This window comes from Agaricus bisporus (genome assembly GCF_000300575.1).
Source record: "Agaricus bisporus var. bisporus H97 unplaced genomic scaffold AGABI2scaffold_1, whole genome shotgun sequence".
NCBI classification, from domain to species: Eukaryota; Fungi; Basidiomycota; class Agaricomycetes; order Agaricales; family Agaricaceae; genus Agaricus; species Agaricus bisporus.
In genome coordinates, this window is record NW_006267344.1 from 849,414 (window position 1) to 869,567 (window position 20,154).

Here is a 20,154-nt window from a genome sequence, read left to right on the forward strand (position 1 = left end):
AAGGTAATTATTTCCAAATATAGTAGGTTCACACGTCTACATATGGGTTTTCAACTATAAAATGGTATGGGTTATGGTGTTTGGCTGACCTATGGGTTATGGGGTCGAAATCCCCGGTAACCAAGTCGGTGGATCGGAAAATGTATGGGTTACCACTGGTTATGGGTTATCATTGGTATGGCTTATCACAGGTTCGACTGTATACAAGAGTGTATACATACTTAGCCGAAAATGTAAGCTTTAGTATTTCTACTCTTAACTCCGGTAAATGATTGATAGATTAAATTAAATAGGCAGCCATATGGCTCCATGGCTTCTCTTCGCCACGTTAAATTTAACCCACGTTTCGGCATCGTGGCTCTGATAGATCGTGATACAGTTGATGCCATACGTTCCTTATTAGCCCCAGTAGTACATTCGTAAATAAAATCAGGCGGGTAAACCCAAAAAACAAGAGGAAACATGTTTGGGATCGAATGATCAAGTCAAACTGTAAAGTCTTCTGGTGCGACAGTTGAAACGACAACAAGAATGATGGAGGAGAAAAGAAAGTGAATGGCCTGCAGAATGTACACCTCTCCATTGGCTGGGTGATAATTCCTTTTCACTCCACGGAAGACAAAATAGATTAAAAAAAGTAAAGTTTACAAAAGGCCCGTCCATTGACCAAGAGGACCGAATTCTTCTGCGAGGAGCCTCCAATTTCAAGCACAAAAAAAAAAAACACCGAAGACTCATTCCGTTTCTTCTGTATGATAGCCAGCACGACGCATAGCACCCAACCGATGTCTCGCAGCACCCAACTCCTTTTCCAACTTGAGAATATCCACCTGTTGCTCCATCTCCCTCTTCTTAAACTCAAGAGTTGCCATATTCTTATAATCCACATATTCATCTTCGAGCTCCCTCGCAGACACAGTCTTCACTTGACGAACAAGGGCTTTACAAGCTTCAGTGACCGCTTTGGCTGCTGCTTCTAACCGTTCTTGAGTCTTCGACCTAAGGTTAGCTTTGACACGAGAGGCTGCAACAAGTTGGGCTGTGGATGCTGCCACTTCGTTTGAAGCAACTATAAGTTGCTCTAATGAATGGGTGCCAGAAAGAACACCATCAGCGCTCTCGATCAAAAGATTAGTTGCGAATGCGACGGATTTTGCAGCAGAAATGAGACCCTCTGTCCAGCGATTATTGCGCTTGTAGAACTGTTGAATACTGCTCGATCCTTTCCCTTGCGCAACGATCTCTTGCTGAGACTCTGTCGCGGCCTGAATCAAGCGCGCGATAGCGTTTGTAATAGCCATGGCTGAAGCAAGGATGGAATCGTGAACTTGTATGTCGACGGCAGAGAAACGCGACGAATCGTGCGGTCGATTCATAAGCTGCTGCAATCGTTGTGTAGCAATTTCGATCGCCTTCGCGGCGCCCATCATCTCTTGTTCAACAATGTCGCCAATATCATCATTGGCACGAGCCAAACCACCACCTTTCTTCGCCAACAAAGACTCGACAACCTCGGAAAGTTTGGTGAGTGATATCCGAGCTTCACTGTTGTTACGCATAGGAACCTCTTTGCGCTTGGCAGGCTGCAAGAGGTCGAGCCTGTAGGACTGGAGGTTGTCGAAGAATCTCAGGCCACTATCTCCAGCACCTTTAGCGATGCTGATTATTTTATCAACAGCATCATCGTCACTTGCCAAACGAGTGATACCCTTGGTGTTTATCAAAACATCTGAAAGGGACTGGGCAAACTCATTGGCAGATTTGATCACTTCGACGTGGTCGCCACCGACTTCACCACCAAGGTAGAGACTATAGATGGTCGCAAACTCGGTAGCATTGCTGACTGCCTTCTCAATCATAGAGAGTGTATACTCCGGGGTCGAATTGATATTACCGGCTTGAGAGGGTGACTCGAGCTCGTAAATTGAGTCATCCACCTTCTGGACGCAGGCCTGGAGTAGGGAATCTGCGCTATAGTTTAGAATTAAACATTGTGGGGCAGAATGGTGGTAACGCACCAATGATCTGGTTCAGCTTCTTGCGATTATCTAAAATCAAAGTATCGATCTGAGCATTGGTCGTTTCGTCCACTAAGCCTTGGTTCTGGTCACACAAGGTGGTTTAGTTCAAAGTATGAGCCAAGTCGTATGGTACGTACAGCTTGAGCATCAGAAAGTTGTTGGATAGTAGTGTCCATTCCTTCTTGCAGAATTTGAATTTCGGCATCTTTCTCATCGCGTAGATGATCCAATTCTGCTTTGGCACCGTCCAACTTTTCCAATAGTTCCTCAATATGGTCTTGCTTGGACTACAACGCAAGACGTTAGCTTACAGCTCTGAATGGACAAAAACCAAAAAGACAAACCCTCAGCGAGTCCTCGAGTTCTGACAATTGCCTGTTATATTTCGACATGACACCTGATACTTCTTGGTTCCTGGAGCGCGATGAATCCTCCGCACGTTCATTTGCAAAGTTCAGCTCTCGGCGAAGGCGATCTATATCATCTTTATGCGTTGATTTCTGTCGGTCCACGTCAAACCGGGCACGATCACGCTCGCGCAACATGTCGGCTAACTCTAGATTCTTTGCTTTTAGATCGCGCTCCATTCTTTCTACACGATCGTTAGCTTCTTGGGCGGAGCTGGCTTTGAGTTGTAATTGTTTGAACTTGGAAAGCATGTCAAGATGCTCGGTACGAAGTTGACTATAGAGTTTGGCGAGTGCTTCATACTTGTTCCTCCATAAAGTCACTTGATCTTGTAGTTGCTTGATAACTTCATCTTTGGATGCGAATTGCGAGTTAACATTAGCAGACACTGAACCGAGTTCTGCTTCCAGGGCTTTGACGCGCTACAAATCTTTCAGATTTTATTGCCGAACACAATGTAGTAAACTTACGCGATCATATTGTTCTAAGAAAATCTGATCTCGTTCGTATTGGCCGCGCATAGCGAGGATTTCTTGTTGCAATTGCATAACTTCCTGATTAACTGCAAACTGCTGTTGTTGCATCTGCGCCGCCACCAGCTGTTCCTGGGCAAGACGCTGAGCTTCTTCCTGCTCGCGCTGCCGCCGTTCAAACTCGCGTTGTTGTGCTGATTCAGCTTCTTGTCTCTGGCGTTCTTCAGCCTCACGGGCCGATTGAAGTGCTGTTTGTTGGTCCTCGTATTGCTTGAGAATGCGCGCTTGTTCGTCGATCTCGGCCGCTGTTGGCGTTGGCGTTGAAGGCTTGACAGGGGTTTTAGACTGTTGTGGGCGGGCCGGTAGATCGGGGGCATCACCACTGTCCAATAGGTTGGGAGGTTCCTAGATAATGAATATAAGCTACTATCAAGTTCTTTTGATGAAGCCCGTACGTGTCCGAGTTTGGGAACGTTGATTAAACCAGTCAGATATTTAAGATTTGAACACTCGTAATAAAACTTTCGAAGACTGTAGTGTTGACCGCCATAGCGCTCTTTGAGAGGTTCCAGAGCGTCAGTATCCCCAGTTCCTTGATATCGAAGTCAGGCAATGCACCACCATATTAGAAAATAATGTACTTCGATACATGGCACGCATCATACTAGTGATGAACCGGTAAATGCCCCAGCTTTCTTTGACTAGAGGTACGAGGGCGGATATACGGCATTCGTTATTTGCAGAATACCGAAAGTGTGAAAACACCATTTTCTGGAAAGACTCAATCTGGTCCTGGAGGTTCATGAGGTCCGAGATGGTCTCATATCTAGCACATATTGGCTTGATAATTTGTCCGGAACAATGGAAAGACGATCTTACCCTTCATTGGGATCATCTATGCCCTTCAATGTGACGTACTCATCATAATCAAAGAGTCCATTGAACTCGGGACGTAAGCGATGGAATCTGAGTTTTTGGAGGAGGAATTGCACATAGGTCCTAATGAGTGGACCATAGCCTGCTAAGGGTGAGGACAGGGGTAGATTTGATGATATGTGATACTTGCCTCGAAGGCCATCATTTCCTAGTGTCCTCGCACAAGTTTCGAGCCATGCTGTCTGCCCGTGTGCTTCTTTGATAGACTAAGATTTTGCTTATGAGCAAACGAGAGCAACTGTAGAATTGCAGACACGCACGATAGGATGACCTTCTTGGAGAACCTTGTGGACGGTGATAAGGGCCTTGAAGGTTTGGACTTCATCCGATAGAATGGGCTGGACGCGAAGGCCGCTCCAAAAGGATATTGAAGAATGGTAATCCCATGTATAAACGATACATTCTAAGGTGGCGGTGAGTAGCGAGCGAGGGAGGAAAGATGGTGACAGACTCACTTCGCACATGCTTTTGTTTTGGAGCACTCTCTTCCGCGCTGGTAGCCTTCTTGATATTGATGACCAGTTCCTGTTCTGCTTTGTCCTTGTCTACGGGCCGCGTAGGGTAATGCATCTCATCCTCGACATCAAAACCAGAGGTATTAGTGCGTCCTCTGTTTCCGAACCTGGACGAACGATTAGGGTGCTGCAATGTCACGAACGAGAACGAAAGCCGACATTTTCAAAGAAATGGAGATCCCTCCAACGACAGGTTTGAGGAGAAGAAGGAGCGAGGTAGTACGCAGTCGTGCGAAAGCTCGACCACAGTCACGCTATCTTCCATAATAATACAACCCATGTTTCCGTTCCGACATTTTCTCCACTTTCGTCCGTCGCCGTTCAAATCCTGCGCCTTCCAACCGGCGAAGCGCACGCTATGGTGGCGGCCGAAACCTCAAGTGCCCACTATCTACAAGCCAAGAAAAGAGTCCTGGATCACTCCAACCATGGTCGTAGTCGGCGTCATCCCATTCTTCACATTCGCACTTGGGACATGGCAGTTGAAGCGGCTCAAGTGGAAAATAGGCCTCATCGATGAATTGGAGGAAAAATTGCAACTTGCACCTCTAACATTACCGGGTAAAATTAAGTATGTACTAGCCGTCAACTCGTAATACGCATCTGACGGGAATAGTCTTTCAGTCATACCCGAATTTGTATACCGGAGGGTGGTGCTGAAGGGGAAGTGGGACCGAGATCACGCCATGATACTTATGCCTCGGGTTCGGGAAGGTGTCCATGGCGTCAACATCGTTATGCCCTTGGTCAGAGAGAATGGTTCCACAGTATTGGTTGACCGGGGTTTTGTTTCCAAAGAAGAGCTAGGTTCGGGTGCTTTCCTCCAAGAAGATGGTGTAGTCGAGATCATTGGCATGCTTCGAACATCTCAAAAACGCAACTCGTTTACACCAGCTAATCAACCCGAGGATGGCAAATGGTATTGGACAGACGTTGAAGCTATGGCGAATTATGCTGGCGGTGAGAAGGCTGGTGTCCAGCCTGTCTTTGTTGAGCAAATATTTGGTATGTATTATACAGGAAGGTGTAGCTTTTGATGACCCATTGCGCAGAGGGACACGCCGGAGAAGCAAATACTCTGATCGAGAGGGGTATTCCTGTAGGCCGTCCTCCAACTATCGACCTAAGAAACTCGCATCTGTCCTACGTCATCACATGGTACGTTCGGGATGTGGTCTTAATTCATGCCGCTTGACCATAACTCCAGGTATGCTCTTTCGGGTGTGACGGCCTTGATGTTTGCACGTTTGTTGGTGAATAAGAGGCGGAACGCTGGAAAACGGATGCCTAGATTTAAATAGACAGAATATATTTATACTATCACGTGGATCCATATAGACTGTCACCCACTGGCGGAGCCGGTTTACCTACCACCATTGGCCTACCTGGGGCATTTGAAATCCAAGGCGAAGAGCAAATGGACCCTTCGAGCTCCGATGACATCTTCAGCACTCCTCCCGAGAAACCACCCTCGTCCCGATCCAGGATCTACTTTCCTGAAAGCTCTAATCACACGCGTCGAAGGCCACACACTGCTCAAGGTACCCAAATCAACCCACCAGCAAGTCTTTCGGCTCGGAGAGTTTCTTCCCTCAATCCCCGGAGAGCTTCGGGGCAGGGTCAACATCGCCCCAACTCCTGGACCAGCGACGGCCTAACTCTCAACTCCGAGTCTTCGTCGCGGACGCGACGTTCGCCCCTACTTATGCCAATGGACGGGAATATACCACGCAAGGTTCAGGATACTCCCGGACTTGAGAGCGATTTATTTTCCGATGAATATGATCTTTGTGAGTGGGCCTGCATGTATTTACAATGCCACTCTTCCTGAACTAGGCGTTAGCACACGAAGGCAGGTTCCAACATTTATCGTCTAAAGATTCCCTATGCTTAGTGCCCAGCCAGATCCTCGCATTCTTCAGGATGTCCAACGGGCCCTTCGGGTGAAAGCGAAGCGAGAAGCTAAGATGAAAGCGCAGTCGAATTTTGATCACCATGCCTATTCCAAGGAGCAAACGTCTCCAAGCAGACAAACCTTTTCCTCCCGCGTATCCCCTAGTCCTTTGTCGCCATCACCACTGAGGAAAGTGAGCACTGGTACAGGATCAGACATTGATTTTAGTCCTTCAACTGGACGAGCACCACTCCAACTGTCCCACCATCCCGTCCCATCTTCGTTAGACAATGGCCTAACACTCGATTGGGGATGCTCCTCAATTTCTGAAGACAAGTTGGACAAGAGATGGTCACTTTCTGGTCGTCGGAAGGACAAGTTAGCACCCTTGGAGCTGATGCAGGATCAACAGGAAAAGAATCATCAGGGTTTGTTGTCCTTTTCACTTGTTATGGCATCCGTAAATGTATTAATATGCTCGTAGAGAGATTGAACAAGCTCCGGGCTTCCGCTTCGTCACAGACATTGCGTAAAGCGAAGATTACATCTGATCAATTGCGACGGCGTTATTCTCTCGTAGAACGGTCCATTGAATTGGGCTCCCCTCCCTTAAATATCGCTGAGGCATCCCGGTGGCATGGATATCAGGGCGAAGCAAGGCAGCGTTCGTTTGAAATGGCTGAACCACGCACCTGGTTAAAACACCTTCCGCGGAAGACGTCAAGGCTCTCTCGATGGCACCTTTCTGCTTTGATCGTAGAACAGTTTATTGCTGCTCAATCAGCACCTCCACAGGACCCTCACCATATGGAACCCATCCCGGAGGATGATTCTTTGCAATCAGTTTCTTTTCCCTTGACACGCGAGAGTTCGCTTGAACGTGTCCGCGCATCACTCGATGTCAGTTCACGGTCGCCGCGAAGATCGTCTGATATTGAATCGAGGCAAAGTGCTGACTCTACGTTAAGCAGCATCGTTAGCGGTTCTTCTCATCCGGTGATCCTCCGCCCTTCCTCGAATGACCAGGCTAACCGACACGGAATTATGGTGCCATCGATATCTGAAACCACCGATCGTGACGCGGACGACCGGACGCCAGTACGGATGGACATAAGTCCAGAAAAACCTCGTAGCAATAATAGCACCCATTTATCTCCCGATTCTGGCGCTGTGCTAAAGGGTACTACAATTAATTCTGGCATTAATTTGCCCAAGCTTGTCTTACCGGATTCTGGGGGCGAGGACACTAACAATGAAGCCGATGGTAAGTTGTCGCGCTCGCCCGGAGCAAGGCCACGGCCAAGGACAGTCATCGATGTACACAATACACATCAAAGATTCCACTCATCATCCGTTTTGCGACTGCCACCGACCCCCCCGGAGCTTCGGAGAGATGCCTTGAAGGATCTTGAGAACGAAGAAGTCTTACGAAGGGAATATGAACGGAAAGCAATGTTCGTGCATATACTTCTCAACGTCATGCTCTACTGATGCGGCTTTATACAGTCTTCTCGAGGATGCCATGGCACATAATCAGCGGGTGCGGCAGCTTTTGAATCGTATATCAATCGGCGTCAAGGAGTATGACACCGTCCAACGCTCTGCCACAAATACTCTCGGAAAGAAATATCAGGCTTTACCCAAGGAGCTTATCGAGACTTTCGGACACGATCCAGCAGCTGTGACTGGTTCAACAAAGCGTCTCAGAGGTTGGAAAGCGGTCGAAGACATTTATCAACGACTAATCCGACAACGACAAGTTTTAACTGCATTCATATCTCTGGAGTCTCATCGTACAAATAAGTTCGAGAGCATCTTGCACGATGATGTTACTTCTCTCACGCAAAGTTTGTCTGTCCTAGAGGAACAGAAACAAATTATTGCGACAAGGGCAGAAGAGGTAGAGCAAGCGCTTGAGGATGTACAAAAGACGTTTAAAGGAGTCAAGACCGCTTGTGATATGACGGTACCCTTAACCTCCTCCATGTATCCCGAGGTAAGCCCATTATTCGCGAGAAGCTTTTTTTTTACCAATCATGGACCATTTGTAGCTTTCAGAAGCTGTTGCTTTGGAAGAGAGCTATAGAAACCAATATCAACAAATATGGGAGTTTGGAATGGATGCGTTAACGATCCTCTTGGACACCGTGACGCCATTCTGGCGTCACTACGGCAAAACTATAGGAGAAGATGTCAAGGACTTCCTCATCGTCCCGCTATATCGAAACGAATTCACGGGTGAAGCTAAACGATATCCTATCCACCGCTTCCCAAAAAGATCACTTCAACATTGGCTTGGACTTATCATTTTTTTCCTTTCCACCATCACATTAACAGCATTGCAAGCTCGTATAGCATTCGAATTGACGATGCATTCCATGCTTACTTGGATTCCGATTGAAGGGATGAGGTATACGGTGATGCCTTTCTTCTGGATTGGGATTTTCATCCAATGGTGTGTGGTAATAGTGGAATGTGGAGTTGTATTTATGGAGCTTGGGGTTATTGTATGGTGGATGGGATGGTTCGTGAATCTGAGCTCTTAACAACTGATTTTTTCACTTCGAGCACGTCGATGACTCGGAGAAAGCTATTTATCCATTCTTTTGTTTTAGTCCATAATTTAGAGCTTCTCGCCACTCTCTGTCGTTCATATCTTTATTGCACACTTAGTTTACTAATTTTGTATACAATATCCAAACTGTATTAAAACATCAATCAGCATATTCATACATGTATATCCAGTCCGACAGTATACAACAAGATAACGAATGACGATAGAGGAACTGACGCATAGCAAATGACCAAGAAAATAAACGACTCTGCGACTATGCGGTATTGACAGCGTGTGTAGTTAGTGGTGGTATATCAGTTTGGGTCGGGGTTTGCAGCTGGGGGGTGGCTACGGTTGGTGAAGGTGCCGGCCCTGTTGTTGACGCTGAGACTGACTGAGATGCTTGAACAGTTGTCACAGGAGTTGATGCTGCGTTTATAGACGGGCCGTAAGGTGAAAAATTAGGAGATGACTGAGAAGTTCTAGGAGGCAGTTGAGGTATAGCAATGTTAGCTTTTCCAGCATCGACACATTCTCTACAATATCCTGACACAGATATTAATGATTTATCAAGTGTTTGATGTGAATTATAACTTACGACCACCCATCATTAATGGTACATCTGTCTTAAAACAAACGAGACAGCGAATCGGCATAGGGGCGGGCTTTGTTGAGGTTTGGTATCGGCGACGTTTGACTTCCTTACTTTCTTTCAGCGATTTTCCGGGTTTGATTGAAGATACAGTGGTAGCACTTTTATCTGGCGTTTCACCTGCTAGTGTCGCTGTCGGTGCTGGTGCAGCAGATGCTTTTTGTGTAGGTCGAGGCTTTTGAGGCTTTCGTCGGGAGCGGACAGTGGAAGAACCCTGTTTGAGAGGCTTCAAGGTATAATTGGGGGTCTGGGCCTGTAGGAAGAGAAGTATAAAGAAAACTGATACTGGCATCACTTGGTTGACTTACGGCTTGCAGTTGAGTAAACAATGCCCCCTGTGCAATTCGATGGGGAAGGAAAATTTTGTGCCGTTTTGGCTAGAGAAGATGAACATATATACAGGGTAAGAGAAGTGACTGCAACTTACTATCTTGGCAAGAGCTGCCGCATTTGCTGCGTTTTTGTCGTCACCTCCGATCCACCTAAGGATTAAATCATAGATTACATCTGGTGTTTGAGGCAACATGAATTTGATGGCTTGCGGAGGTATCGAGTCCAAAGATTTCTCCTCCGAGACTTTAGATTCTTCGGCACTGGTGTTTGTTGCTTGGATGTCTGGTAGAGGAAGACGAAGGGTGAGGGACGCTTCGGGTAACATTGAGGCACCTTTATTCACTAAGCGCGAACATGATGCAAGAGTACCCCTGGGGATTAACCATCGCTCGTTGGGCGTTTCATTAAATTCCATAACGACATCCCATTCTCTGACTGGTGGAAGCCGAACTTGCTGCTGTTGTTCAGTCGACAAAGTGAGTGAGGTTGGTGCTCCAGAAACTGTGACACCTGGAAGATGAGGAAGAGCAAAAGCAAAATTTCTGATTTGTTCTTGAGTAGCGTTAGGTTCCACTGCAAGCCGAAACTTGGTAGCAAAGATAGGATTGACCGAGGCCTCATAGTGGATTCTTGCAACGAGGTCGGCGGAAATAGTATACTCTGTTCCCCCTCCTAGTGCAAGTTTTAATTGAGCCAGTTGTTGATCATCAGAAGGTGCAGTCGCTGCTGTGCTAACAGACGGCGTAGATGGGGGGCTGGCGCTGGTGATTGATGTGAGAGGGGCTTGAACTGCTGGGATAGCGGAAGAGGATTGCATGTAATGAACCTCATAGAATAATGTATCCCGGTACCGGTGTGGGCCTATGACAAGGTCGCATCTGCCTCTAGGCATGATGGTGTGAGGCGGGGGAGCTTCGGGAGCTTTTGCATTGCGGACTCTTGTGGTGAATTTCGGAAACGTACGTAGCATCCATTTTTCCCTGGCTAAGAAACATCAAGATGACGAGATAAATGGCAGGAAGAAAGTAGAGTACGTACACTGACGCAGCGTCTGGGCAATTACACCGCTGCGGAGCGCATAAACAAGGTGAACGGAGGAGAATGCAGAAGAGACAGCACCTTTCTGCGACAGGCTTGAGACCGATGTCGACGTCGGCAGTATCGAGCTCCCAGTTGCGTTTCTTGCCATACGGAAAGTCGATCTGGGCCATGAGAGGCAGAAGACGCCGAGGCCGAATCTGGAAGGAGCGTCGGCGTCATGTGACCTACTTGATGTGCTAATTTCGTAATTTATCTCGTCGAGTTCTCCAATGAAACTAACATGAGCAGCCGAGTCCGTGAGTCTGCCTCTTTCTCGCCCAAGCCCGCCCTCACCGTCTGTCTCCAGAAAAAGGTGCCACCGTTTTCAGACCCGTGCCCAAGGCGCGATCTCGCCCGCCCACGGCAGTATCCAGCCAATCTTCCTCGACGTCGTATGACCCCGACGCCGCTGCAACCTTCACCACGTTCCCCATAGCACTCCCCATACCGTCTACGGCCATTCCCGGGCGCGAGCCCCTCAAACAAGTCTCACCCACACACTCTGAGCCCCCTCAGACCTCGCCTACACCACAGCCGTCCCCTTCGCAAGATGTCGCACAAGAAACACCAGTGCTACCGCGGGGAACGAGCGTCCCTCCTCCTGTCATGTCTTCTTATTCTCCACCCGTCGCTAGTACGTCTAATATCAGCGTCGGACGTTTCGTAGCGGGACCAGTTAATCCATCAAGTACACCAGTCTCTGGACTTCCTGTGATGTTTCCCCATCCGTACCAAATTCCATCATCTGAGCCGTCCCTGGTGCCGTCAGGTTCCAGTCAGCAAAGTACCCTTGTCTTTCCACCTCCTGCGCCAGTTCCGACAGAGGTCGCAAATGTATCTCCTTTCCAGCATCCGCTTTCAGTTCACAATCAACCTCAGGGCGATACTACCGACAATAGACTGAGGCAAAAGCGAAGGCTTTTCACCAACGACAGCGATGGTGAGATACAGGATGGACCCTCACGAAAGTCTATTTCTCCGAGTACCACGCCTCGTTCAAGGCGGTCTCGTGGACCATCCCTTCCACCCTACAACTCCCATGCAGATCCTGGTGAGGATATTGATCCCACCGTCATTACAATGGCTGCCTTGTGTAGTGACACCGGCCAAGGCCGTGTCAGCAGTAAAGCGGCAGAGATTTTGAGTAACCATGCTGCGTGGAAAACTCGAAATAGAGAGAGACGAGTTAGAATGCGAGCTATGATGGAAGCCAAAAAATACGGTCGAACGGCTGATGAAGAGCTAGGCCAGGTAGATCGACCGTCAAATCCACTCCCTGAAGGGGAAGAGCAGAGTTCTAATAACATCGCTTCTTCAACAAATGCAAGAACTTCAGGCGTAGATGAGGAGACCGGAATCGACTATTTTCAGCAAATGCAAACCAGTCGTTTCAACGTTCAAGTACGAATAGGTCCGAACGGCGAGACTATCATCGACGAAGACTCGCTTGTCGTTGACCGAGCCGAGAATGAAGATACTTCCCATTACACACATGTCATTGAATCAGATCACACAAAATTTGTCAATTCTGGAACATACGGAAAACGCTATCGTGGCTCGCGCTGGAGTGCTGAAGAGACAGAACTATTTTATAATGTCGGTGAACTTGTCCCTCGCATATCAAGTGTTGCTCATCAACGTTGCAGGCCCTTTCACAGTATGGCGAAAACTATGAACTTATAGCTTATATATTGCCTGGTCGAGATCGCAAGTCATGCAAAAACAAATTCAAAGCAGAAGACAAGAAGAATCACGCTCGCATAAATTACTGTCTTAATAATAGAATACCAGTTGGTGAGTCATGCTAAATTTCACATTGCAAGGCGAAGCTAACTTTTTGAACAGACATGAAAACCCTTGAGCGCATGACCGGAAAAGATTTTTCCGGTCCCATACCCGAAATTCGCGTTCCCACTCCCTCCGTTCCCCACAGACCAACACTGGAACCAGAAAGTACGGAGGATGCTGGTGCCCAAAACAAGCCTGGGGCTAAACATGCTAAAAAGCGGAGTCGGTCGAGGACAGGCGGGTTGGAAGACGGTGTGGTTATTATTGGCGATGTAAACGAAGTTCCAGCGTGATTGTTATATATGCGACACCTATTGCTTTCAGTCATATTACTCGTGCAGTTCGATTGAAGCTGCGAGGGATCGTGAGGTTACCATATTTGGCCGCACTCACTACGTCATTGGGTTTTGTAGCGATGTCGGGGCGCAAGTTAGGCTCTTACACTCCAGTAGAAGGCACAGATGCCCTTGAAAATCGTTGTATGCGGCGCAGGCTTCTTGGGTGAGTTATCTTCCTCATTCTCCGGTTAGGTCTGACCCAGAGGAATTTGGAGGTTCTAACATTGCTCGGCAAATCGCCACCGCTCCGAAAGTGAACGACATAACGCGTCGCGTACAACTTTCCTCTCGTAACCCCCATCGTCTTCATGCCAAACTTGAGAAAGAGGTTCCGAGCCACTCTCTTTCTCCATCAATCGCAGTGGACGTGACTAAACCTAATACTCTTGCGCCCGCCTTTGAAGGTGCTAAAGTTATAGTATCGCTCGTTGGTTTAATGCACGGCTCTCCACAGCAATTTGATGAAATCCAGTGGCACGGAGCAGAAAATGTCGCATATGCCGCAAAACAAGTAGGAGCGAAACTGGTGCATTTCAGTGCAATAGGTGCAGACGCTGGTAGCCATATACCATACGCGAGGACCAAGGGGCTAGCAGAAAAGTCGGTACTGGAAATCTGTCCAAATGCGACGATTATCAGACCAAGCTTGGTATTCGGGCCAGAAGATGACTTCTTCAATGTGAATCAGCTCCACTTCCGCTTTGTCACTTACGCATATCCATTTGATAGAGGTTTGCGAAGCTTGCCAGATTTTTGCCTTTCTTACCGGTGTATGGTGGGGGAACTTCACGATTTCAACCGGTGTACGTTGGCGACCTGGCCCGCGCAGTTGAAATCATTTCGAGGTTGGATGCGACGATTGAGAAACAGGTCTCTGGAAAGATAACCGAAGCAGGCGGTCCCGATAGTAAGCACTTTTCCATGAGTCATACTCATGCAGATATTAGTGTTAACGGTACCTGGGAATAGTCTTCACATTCAAGCAGCTCATGGAGCTTGTCCTCGATTACTCGCATCGTCGCCGACCTATCATATCCTTTCCTTTTGCATTCGGATACATGCAGGGCGCCATTTTGGAAAAGCTTCCCGTCAACCTTTTCACGGTGACTCGGGCCCAGGTGAGAAGTCCATCAGTTCTGATGCATTGTCATATTGATATTGAGTTATGGCATGTTAAGGTTGAACAGCTCAGGAAGGACAACATCGTCACTGAGGAAAATGGCGAAAGCAGATTTTCCTTCAAAAACTTGATAGCGGAAGGATATCATCCACCTTTGAGGTCTTTGGTAGAAATCTTGCCTCAGTACTTACAATAGTACCTAATAGTACACACGGGGGGTGTACAAGAATAACTCTATCTATATATGAGTCATCAAAGCCGACGGAACAAGTGCCGAACGTCTAAGATTAGCACCTTTCCACCATAACATGACTTTATGGCCCTGCGGGTTTTGCACATTTCTACCACATGCTCATATCTTGCTTCCGGCGATCGCTGACCTCTTGAATTACTACTCACGAAATTCAGGGGCGAAAGTGAAATGGCCTCCGATAAACCTTCGACCCCCTCTCATGATCATGACCATGCGGATGTCGAGAAAGTTGAAGAAGTTCCACTGCCTCAAGTTCTTGATGATAAACATGTATTTTCCAAAACAGAGAAGTGGACTATTGTCGTAATTATCGCATTTGCTGGTCTTTTTAGGTAAGTTCTACCTTCGTTTCCGTCTATTAGATCTCACTAACGTCAACTTCAGTCCTCTTACCGCAAATATATACTTTCCAGCCATACCGACATTGTCAATTGCTTTTCACAAGTCAACGGAGCTCATCAATTTGACAGTAAGGAACCTTAGTCGTTAATTTTTATCTCAGAACCCACACCTTTATCAGGTCACAATGTATATGATACTTCAAGGTATTGGTGAGTTACAACGAGATCAAATATCTAGTTTAGCCGTTGACCATTGTAGCTCCCATGATATGGGGGACACTCTCGGACAACGTCGGCAGAAGACCTGTCACTGCAGCTTGCCTTCTGGTGCTCTCACTATCATGCGTTGGCCTGGCATTGGTTCCAACTAATGCTTATTGGCTCCTTATGATACTCCGATGTTTACAATCGGCTGGATCAGCTAGCACTATCGCGATTGGCGCTGGTGTAGTATCCGATATATCTACGCCTGAGGAACGCGCGGGTTTTTTTGGGTTCTTTACCCTTGGACCTATGGTGGGACCAGCTATCGGACCGGTAATTGGAGGAGCATTGGCGCAAGGGTTGGGTTGGAGGTTTGTCTTATGTGTATATTTATTCGTGGGATTATCCTTGAAAAAACTCTAGATCTATTTTCTGGTTCTTATGCATAGCTGCAGCATTGTGTCTTGTCATGATAATTTCGTGAGTGTATATCGACTGCGTTGTATCTTATCCCTAACCGATACGTTAGTATTATGCCGGAGACGCTCACCGCGGTCCGATACAAAAAGGATCCTCTATCGAGAATCCTATACACTCCGCTTTTACCAATCGTCGGGCGAGGGCAGGCAAATCAGCCAAATAATATACCTCCCAAGAAAAAACTTCAGAATCCACTCAAATTGTTCACAAAACCAGACATTGTGCTCCTACTCGCCATTACTGCTATCATCTGTGCCGTTTTCTACGGTATCATTGCTTCTATATCAACGCTATTCAATGACACTTACGACTACCTCAACGTGACTACGATCGGGTTATGCTTCTTGGCTATTGGAGGTGGAATGGCCATTGGTAGCTCTATCAATGGCAGACTGATGGACAAGTGGTTTGAGAAGGAAAAGCAGAAATTCGCTAAGGATATGGCAGCTGCTGGGAAACAAGTCGATATGAAGGATCTCGCAAAAAATCCTGATTTTCCTTTGGAACACGTAGGTGAATTGATGAAACATAGAACATATGTTGATTCCTGGATATCAAGGCACGACTTGTTCTCCTCCCTCCTATGATAATTATCCTTGCTGCTTGCACTGCAGGCTATGGTTGGGCACTCGAAAAGCGTGTAAACATCGCTTGCCCTCTGATCCTTCAAATCATCAGTAAGTACTGTATAATACAGATAAGAGATGATATTAACTCATCCTGCAGTGGGATACATGTGCATCGGTGTGATGAATGCCTCATCTACTATCATGATTGACCTTGTCCCTGGCCAGGGTTCTGCCATTACTGCCTGCGTAAGTATCTCATACTACACCCCCCCAGTATACTCACAAAGCGTGATCAGAATAATCTCGTACGATGCCTCCTAAGTGCCGCTCTAGTATCGGTTATTCAACTGATCTTTGACGGCATTGGCGTTGGTTGGACATACATACTACTAACTGGACTAACTCTCTTATCCCTCCCTGTGACATATCTCGAACTCAAGATCGGTCCTAGAATCAGAAGGAAGCGTTTCAATGCCTTAACGATACCGAACTAGATGATCAATGTCTCGGTCATGTAATACTTGTTTGATTAGGTCTTTTTCGACCACATATTTCTTTCCGTGCAAAGTATCAATCATCTTGTAGTAATTCCCAATTTGTTCTAGTGCAGCTTTTATGCCAACTAATGAAATACACTTATTCACATTCATTATCTTGACTAATAAATGGTGACAGAACATCTATTCCTAAAGCGCTGCCCAGGCGCGCTCATACTGTCCTGCAGGTTTGATTTTGACTCCAAGCTTCCGAGCAGCGTGTAGGGGCCAGTGAGGGTCACGTAGGAGGGCCCTGGCCAGTAGTATGACATCAGCTTTTCCTTCTTTCAAAAACGATTCAGCTTGTTCAGCCTCAGTTATGAGCCCCACGGTGCCAACAAGAAGATCTGGTAGTGCTTTCTTCAACTGGGCAGCGAAAGGAACCTGGGGAATATTTATGAGTGCACACACTCATCAGAAATAAAAGGATATACTAACCTGATATCCAGGGGCAACTGGAATTTTTTGAGATGCCCAATTGCCACCCGTACTGCAGTCAATTAAGTCGACGCCTAAGGTTTGCAACCGAGTTGCTAGGATGGTGCTTTGTTCAATTCCCCATTGCAGCCATTTCCCATCAGAATCCTTCTCTGGTCCCTCGGCCCAATCTGTGGCGCTGATACGAACAAACAGTGGCTTGGACCAGATCTCTCGCAGCCTTTGGACCAGAGTGCAGATAAAGCGAAGGCGATTTTCCAAAGATTGTCCCCCGTACGCATCGTTGCGAGTGTTGGAGAGAGGCGAAAGGAATGAGTGGATTAAATAGCCATGCGCACCATGAACTTCGATGAAGTCAACTAGAACACTGACTCGATACCATTTCAAACGCACAAGATAAGCAGTCACTCACAACCTGCCTGCTCCGCACGTTTCGTAGATGCAATGAAAGCATCAACGACTTTGTTGATGTCACTCTCGGTCATCTCTTTCGGGTTTGGATACTTTCCATCCTTGTATGACAAAGTACTTGGGCCGTAAACTATCAGGAGATATGATAAGATAATTCTTGACTTAGTGATAAGGCTAATAATACCTTCGTCGGGCCAGCCGTTTTCCTCTTTTGTAGCGATGGACAGAGTACCCCTGCCTGCAGCTTCTTCGATCCAGGGAGCATGAGTAGATGCCTTCCGACCCGCATGAGCCAGTTGTATTCCAATTTTCGTAGCCTGTGCGTGGACAAAGGAAACAATTCGTCTGAGAGGGTCAATTTGCGTATCCGTCCATAGTCCCTATCATTCGGTGAATCAGATACGTAGGTCCTGGGAAGATAGACGACACTAACAGAGTCTTCGGGTGAAATTCTTCCTTCTGGAACAACAGCAGTTGCCTCTACAGTAACTGCACCCACGCCTCTGGTTGCAAACCCCTAAGGAAAGCTATTGATAAGAGGAGATCGACCTGCAAAGCAATGCGGCCTGTCTTACTCCAAGGTGTACAAGATGCCATTCGGTCAGATGACCGTTATCAGCACTATATTGGCACATGGGAGACTGAAAATGTTTTTGGCAATCAATTCGCTAGAAGAGCAAGCGTCTACTTACCACCCAAATTCTATTCTTGAAGGTGATTCCCCTGATTGTCAGAGGCTGGAAAAGTTTCGGTACTTCTCTATCCTGACACTCGACGTCAGCAGAATTATGGACACCAATCGAAAGAAAGCATACATCGGGCCGCCATAAGGTGCCGATCTCCGGTTCATTTAGTGGATAGAATTCCCTTGCGCCTGGTACGGCCTTGTTGATGATAAGAGGCGACATGTCAGAAGCGCATGCTGAGCGAGGTCGTTTTTATAGGTGTTGGACCACGGCTATTTGTCAGCATGGGATGAAAAAAAGAACTGGATGGGAAACGTGGAATGTCGGTTCGACCAAAGTTCGACGACGGACTGCCGTGATAGGTTCACTGACGTCACTATTATTAGCACGATCCGGAGCTCCGCGGTGAGAAATTCTAAACCTTTCCCAATTCCAATGCTACCTCGTATCATACTCGAAAATCTGCAAAGCATCGATCCAGATGCTCAGTTCACCGGAAATCTTCCCAAGGTTCAGTCATCAACTGGTCAAACGTATTTCGTGAAATCAGGATCGCCGTCGGAGTCTGAGCAGTATCTTGGCGAAGCGCGATCACTCGAAGCCATAGGTACCGCAGCTCCTGGGCTTGCGCCAGCGATGATTCTCAGTAAAAAATATTATCAGGATCTATCAGGCTAATCCAGGTCAATTCAACGTAATTCTGGATAATGCAGGCTGATTTAGGGTCGATTTAGGGTCGATTGGCACCCTGAAGGTCGGTGACAGTTGAAGTTCTTACACCTTGAACGATGCCTGAACACAGCCTGAGCTTGGCCCAACAAATGTATTATATTTAAAGCAACTTGCCTGAACTTTGGCTGATCATGTTCTCGCATTGTTCGAGAAAGAGGACAATTCTCAGCCTATGTTCAGGGCCTGAGATACCCGAAAATGCCTGAAAACTCTTTTTACTGAGGATGATTGCCTACGGTAACGGTGAAGATGGGACGCCTTTCTTTGTTTCGGAATACAAGGATATGGCGCCTCTGTCTTCGGGTGCCTCCGATCTTCTAGCGAAGAGGCTGGCAACTGAGTTACATCAGTACAAGAGCCACGAGGGCTTTGGGTTTGAGGTTCCGACTTTTTGTGGAGCAACGCGTCAGAGGAATGGCTGGTATACAACTTGGGAGCAATGCTACAGTAATTTGATAGGGAATCTGCTAGATGGTCTGTCTCGACGAGAGTATAGCGCTCTCGTGACGAAGGGAGAAAAGATACGAGAAGAGTACGTGCCTTTGACCGACCGAATTGAGATGGCAGCTAATCTAGTTAAAATGAACGCAAATCAGGGTGATTCCCAGGTTGCTTGGTACGAGAGCACAGTCTCGGTTATGTCCCTTTCTTGACTATGATTCCAGGCAAGCTTGAGATTGAACCTGTCTTATTACATGGCGATCTTTGGGTATTCCATCCCACTCGACCTTGACTTCGGAATGGCCTGATACAATATTGTCAGAGTGGCAATGTGGGCGTCGACTCTCTCACGGGAAAGCCTGTCATATTTGACCCATCATCGTACTACGGTCATAACGAAGCCGAGTAACATCGTATTCATTAGAAGAAAGAACCTCAAGCTGATTTCCTCGTAGTCTCGCTATCGCTCGGATTTTTGGCGGCTTTTCACAATCTTTTTTTGAATCGTATCATAACCATCATCCCAAATCCGAGCCTGTGTCTGAGTATAATTTGAGGGCGGATTTGTATGAACTATATCATTATCTCAACCACACCCTATTGTTTGGAGTAAGTAGACTGATTTTTGGTAGGAAGGTTGCTGATTGATTACCTAGGGAGGATATGCGAGGAGTGCAGAAAGAATCATGAACAAGCTGCTTTCAGATATGTCCAACCTCTGACTTGGTTAAACGATGTTTGTCGCTGTGGATGTAATTGATCTTAAATCTCAATAATGACAAATAAGACTTGGTCACTCATCTTTGTCCTTGACGGTGATCGCGTCGAAGATTGTTCACCGTCTGCTTGACGCCACAGTATAGTCCTACACATCTACGTCACTGGATTCATCGGGAAATTGAAGAAAATTGAGAAACACCCAAACCAACGCTGTTGACTTTGAATTAACTC

At 47.0% G+C, this 20,154-nt stretch overlaps 9 protein-coding genes across 9 annotated transcripts; 6 read left to right on the top strand and 3 right to left on the bottom strand.

Moving 5' to 3' along the window:
* Nucleotides 1–734: 734 nt before the first annotated feature.
* Nucleotides 735–4,408, bottom strand: AGABI2DRAFT_62238 (hypothetical protein; the record flags this gene model as incomplete). The annotated part of the gene is made up of 10 exons (XM_006453994.1): nt 735–1,966; nt 2,019–2,103; nt 2,159–2,308; nt 2,366–2,851; nt 2,900–3,307; nt 3,358–3,494; nt 3,544–3,728; nt 3,782–4,044; nt 4,099–4,241; nt 4,294–4,408. 10 exons carry the CDS (start codon nt 4,406–4,408, stop codon nt 735–737), a joined length of 3,204 nt encoding a protein of 1,067 aa, XP_006454057.1.
* Nucleotides 4,409–4,618: 210 nt separating this feature from the next.
* On the top strand, nt 4,619–5,721 carry AGABI2DRAFT_132795 (hypothetical protein). The gene is made up of 4 exons (XM_006453995.1): nt 4,619–4,924; nt 4,970–5,358; nt 5,406–5,511; nt 5,561–5,721. Exons 1-4 carry the CDS (start codon nt 4,782–4,784, stop codon nt 5,652–5,654), a joined length of 732 nt encoding a protein of 243 aa, XP_006454058.1. The 5' UTR covers nt 4,619–4,781; the 3' UTR covers nt 5,655–5,721.
* Nucleotides 5,722–5,779: 58 nt separating this feature from the next.
* AGABI2DRAFT_213701 (hypothetical protein) lies at nt 5,780–8,794 on the top strand. The gene is made up of 5 exons (XM_006453996.1): nt 5,780–6,143; nt 6,259–6,675; nt 6,732–7,701; nt 7,754–8,243; nt 8,299–8,794. Exons 1-5 carry the CDS (start codon nt 6,059–6,061, stop codon nt 8,791–8,793), a joined length of 2,457 nt encoding a protein of 818 aa, XP_006454059.1. The 5' UTR covers nt 5,780–6,058; the 3' UTR covers nt 8,794.
* A 142-nt stretch (nt 8,795–8,936) lies between these two features.
* AGABI2DRAFT_189385 (hypothetical protein) lies at nt 8,937–10,991 on the bottom strand. The gene is made up of 6 exons (XM_006453997.1): nt 10,906–10,991; nt 10,825–10,853; nt 9,881–10,770; nt 9,762–9,830; nt 9,400–9,706; nt 8,937–9,347 (listed from the first exon to the last, which is right to left on the bottom strand). The coding sequence occupies exons 3-6, from the start codon at nt 10,754–10,756 to the stop codon at nt 9,076–9,078; spliced, it is 1,524 nt and encodes a 507-aa protein (XP_006454060.1). The 5' UTR covers nt 10,757–10,770; nt 10,825–10,853; nt 10,906–10,991; the 3' UTR covers nt 8,937–9,075.
* A 793-nt stretch (nt 10,992–11,784) lies between these two features.
* AGABI2DRAFT_213705 (hypothetical protein) lies at nt 11,785–12,983 on the top strand. The gene is made up of 3 exons (XM_006453998.1): nt 11,785–12,462; nt 12,513–12,660; nt 12,712–12,983. The coding sequence occupies exons 1-3, from the start codon at nt 11,947–11,949 to the stop codon at nt 12,945–12,947; spliced, it is 900 nt and encodes a 299-aa protein (XP_006454061.1). The 5' UTR covers nt 11,785–11,946; the 3' UTR covers nt 12,948–12,983.
* A 132-nt stretch (nt 12,984–13,115) lies between these two features.
* AGABI2DRAFT_182062 (hypothetical protein) lies at nt 13,116–14,308 on the top strand (the record flags this gene model as incomplete). Its single annotated transcript, XM_006453999.1, has 5 exons — nt 13,116–13,155; nt 13,208–13,671; nt 13,722–13,899; nt 13,962–14,110; nt 14,171–14,308. The coding sequence occupies 5 exons, from the start codon at nt 13,116–13,118 to the stop codon at nt 14,306–14,308; spliced, it is 969 nt and encodes a 322-aa protein (XP_006454062.1).
* A 327-nt stretch (nt 14,309–14,635) lies between these two features.
* On the top strand, nt 14,636–16,426 carry AGABI2DRAFT_39845 (hypothetical protein; the record flags this gene model as incomplete). The annotated part of the gene is made up of 9 exons (XM_006453678.1): nt 14,636–14,697; nt 14,750–14,834; nt 14,886–14,916; nt 14,966–15,281; nt 15,334–15,390; nt 15,440–15,899; nt 15,950–16,067; nt 16,117–16,205; nt 16,256–16,426. Coding segments are annotated over 9 exons (1,389 nt in total), but the record flags the coding sequence as incomplete, so codon positions are not given.
* A 149-nt stretch (nt 16,427–16,575) lies between these two features.
* AGABI2DRAFT_189386 (hypothetical protein) lies at nt 16,576–18,266 on the bottom strand. Its single transcript, XM_006454000.1, has 8 exons — nt 18,160–18,266; nt 18,037–18,114; nt 17,920–17,985; nt 17,778–17,861; nt 17,529–17,724; nt 17,346–17,474; nt 16,934–17,292; nt 16,576–16,879 (listed from the first exon to the last, which is right to left on the bottom strand). The coding sequence occupies exons 1-8, from the start codon at nt 18,250–18,252 to the stop codon at nt 16,646–16,648; spliced, it is 1,239 nt and encodes a 412-aa protein (XP_006454063.1). The 5' UTR covers nt 18,253–18,266; the 3' UTR covers nt 16,576–16,645.
* Nucleotides 18,267–18,457: 191 nt separating this feature from the next.
* Nucleotides 18,458–20,002, top strand: AGABI2DRAFT_196782 (hypothetical protein). The gene is made up of 7 exons (XM_006454001.1): nt 18,458–18,665; nt 18,986–19,294; nt 19,359–19,378; nt 19,428–19,471; nt 19,526–19,608; nt 19,659–19,812; nt 19,860–20,002. Exons 1-7 carry the CDS (start codon nt 18,466–18,468, stop codon nt 19,923–19,925), a joined length of 876 nt encoding a protein of 291 aa, XP_006454064.1. The 5' UTR covers nt 18,458–18,465; the 3' UTR covers nt 19,926–20,002.
* Nucleotides 20,003–20,154: the final 152 nt, after the last annotated feature.

Bases quoted from the DNA above. Each gene is read 5' to 3' on its own strand.
- AGABI2DRAFT_132795 (XM_006453995.1), top strand. From the start codon at position 4,782: ATGGTCGTAGTCGGCGTCATCCCATTCTTCACATTCGCACTTGGGACA. The intron at 4,925-4,969 runs GTATGTACTAGC...TGACGGGAATAG, and splicing joins ACATTACCGGGTAAAATTAA to TCTTTCAGTCATACCCGAAT. The intron at 5,359-5,405 runs GTATGTATTATA...CCCATTGCGCAG, and splicing joins CTTTGTTGAGCAAATATTTG to AGGGACACGCCGGAGAAGCA.
- AGABI2DRAFT_213701 (XM_006453996.1), top strand. From the start codon at position 6,059: ATGCCAATGGACGGGAATATACCACGCAAGGTTCAGGATACTCCCGGA. The intron at 6,676-6,731 runs GTTTGTTGTCCT...ATATGCTCGTAG, and splicing joins ACAGGAAAAGAATCATCAGG to AGAGATTGAACAAGCTCCGG. The intron at 7,702-7,753 runs GTTCGTGCATAT...GGCTTTATACAG, and splicing joins GAATATGAACGGAAAGCAAT to TCTTCTCGAGGATGCCATGG.
- AGABI2DRAFT_189385 (XM_006453997.1), bottom strand. From the start codon at position 10,756: ATGCTACGTACGTTTCCGAAATTCACCACAAGAGTCCGCAATGCAAAA. The intron at 9,831-9,880 runs GTAAGTTGCAGT...CATCTTCTCTAG, and splicing joins CGGCAGCTCTTGCCAAGATA to CCAAAACGGCACAAAATTTT. The intron at 9,348-9,399 runs GTAAGTTATAAT...TATCTGTGTCAG, and splicing joins ACCATTAATGATGGGTGGTC to GATATTGTAGAGAATGTGTC.
- AGABI2DRAFT_213705 (XM_006453998.1), top strand. From the start codon at position 11,947: ATGGCTGCCTTGTGTAGTGACACCGGCCAAGGCCGTGTCAGCAGTAAA. The intron at 12,463-12,512 runs GTCGGTGAACTT...TCAACGTTGCAG, and splicing joins AGACAGAACTATTTTATAAT to GCCCTTTCACAGTATGGCGA. The intron at 12,661-12,711 runs GTGAGTCATGCT...CTTTTTGAACAG, and splicing joins TAATAATAGAATACCAGTTG to ACATGAAAACCCTTGAGCGC.
- AGABI2DRAFT_189386 (XM_006454000.1), bottom strand. From the start codon at position 18,252: ATGTCGCCTCTTATCATCAACAAGGCCGTACCAGGCGCAAGGGAATTC. The intron at 17,986-18,036 runs GTAAGTAGACGC...AAACATTTTCAG, and splicing joins TCAAGAATAGAATTTGGGTG to TCTCCCATGTGCCAATATAG. The intron at 17,725-17,777 runs GTTAGTGTCGTC...ACCGAATGATAG, and splicing joins GAATTTCACCCGAAGACTCT to GGACTATGGACGGATACGCA.
- AGABI2DRAFT_196782 (XM_006454001.1), top strand. From the start codon at position 18,466: ATGCTACCTCGTATCATACTCGAAAATCTGCAAAGCATCGATCCAGAT. The intron at 19,295-19,358 runs GTACGTGCCTTT...AACGCAAATCAG, and splicing joins GGAGAAAAGATACGAGAAGA to GGTGATTCCCAGGTTGCTTG. The intron at 19,379-19,427 runs GTACGAGAGCAC...CTATGATTCCAG, and splicing joins GGTGATTCCCAGGTTGCTTG to GCAAGCTTGAGATTGAACCT.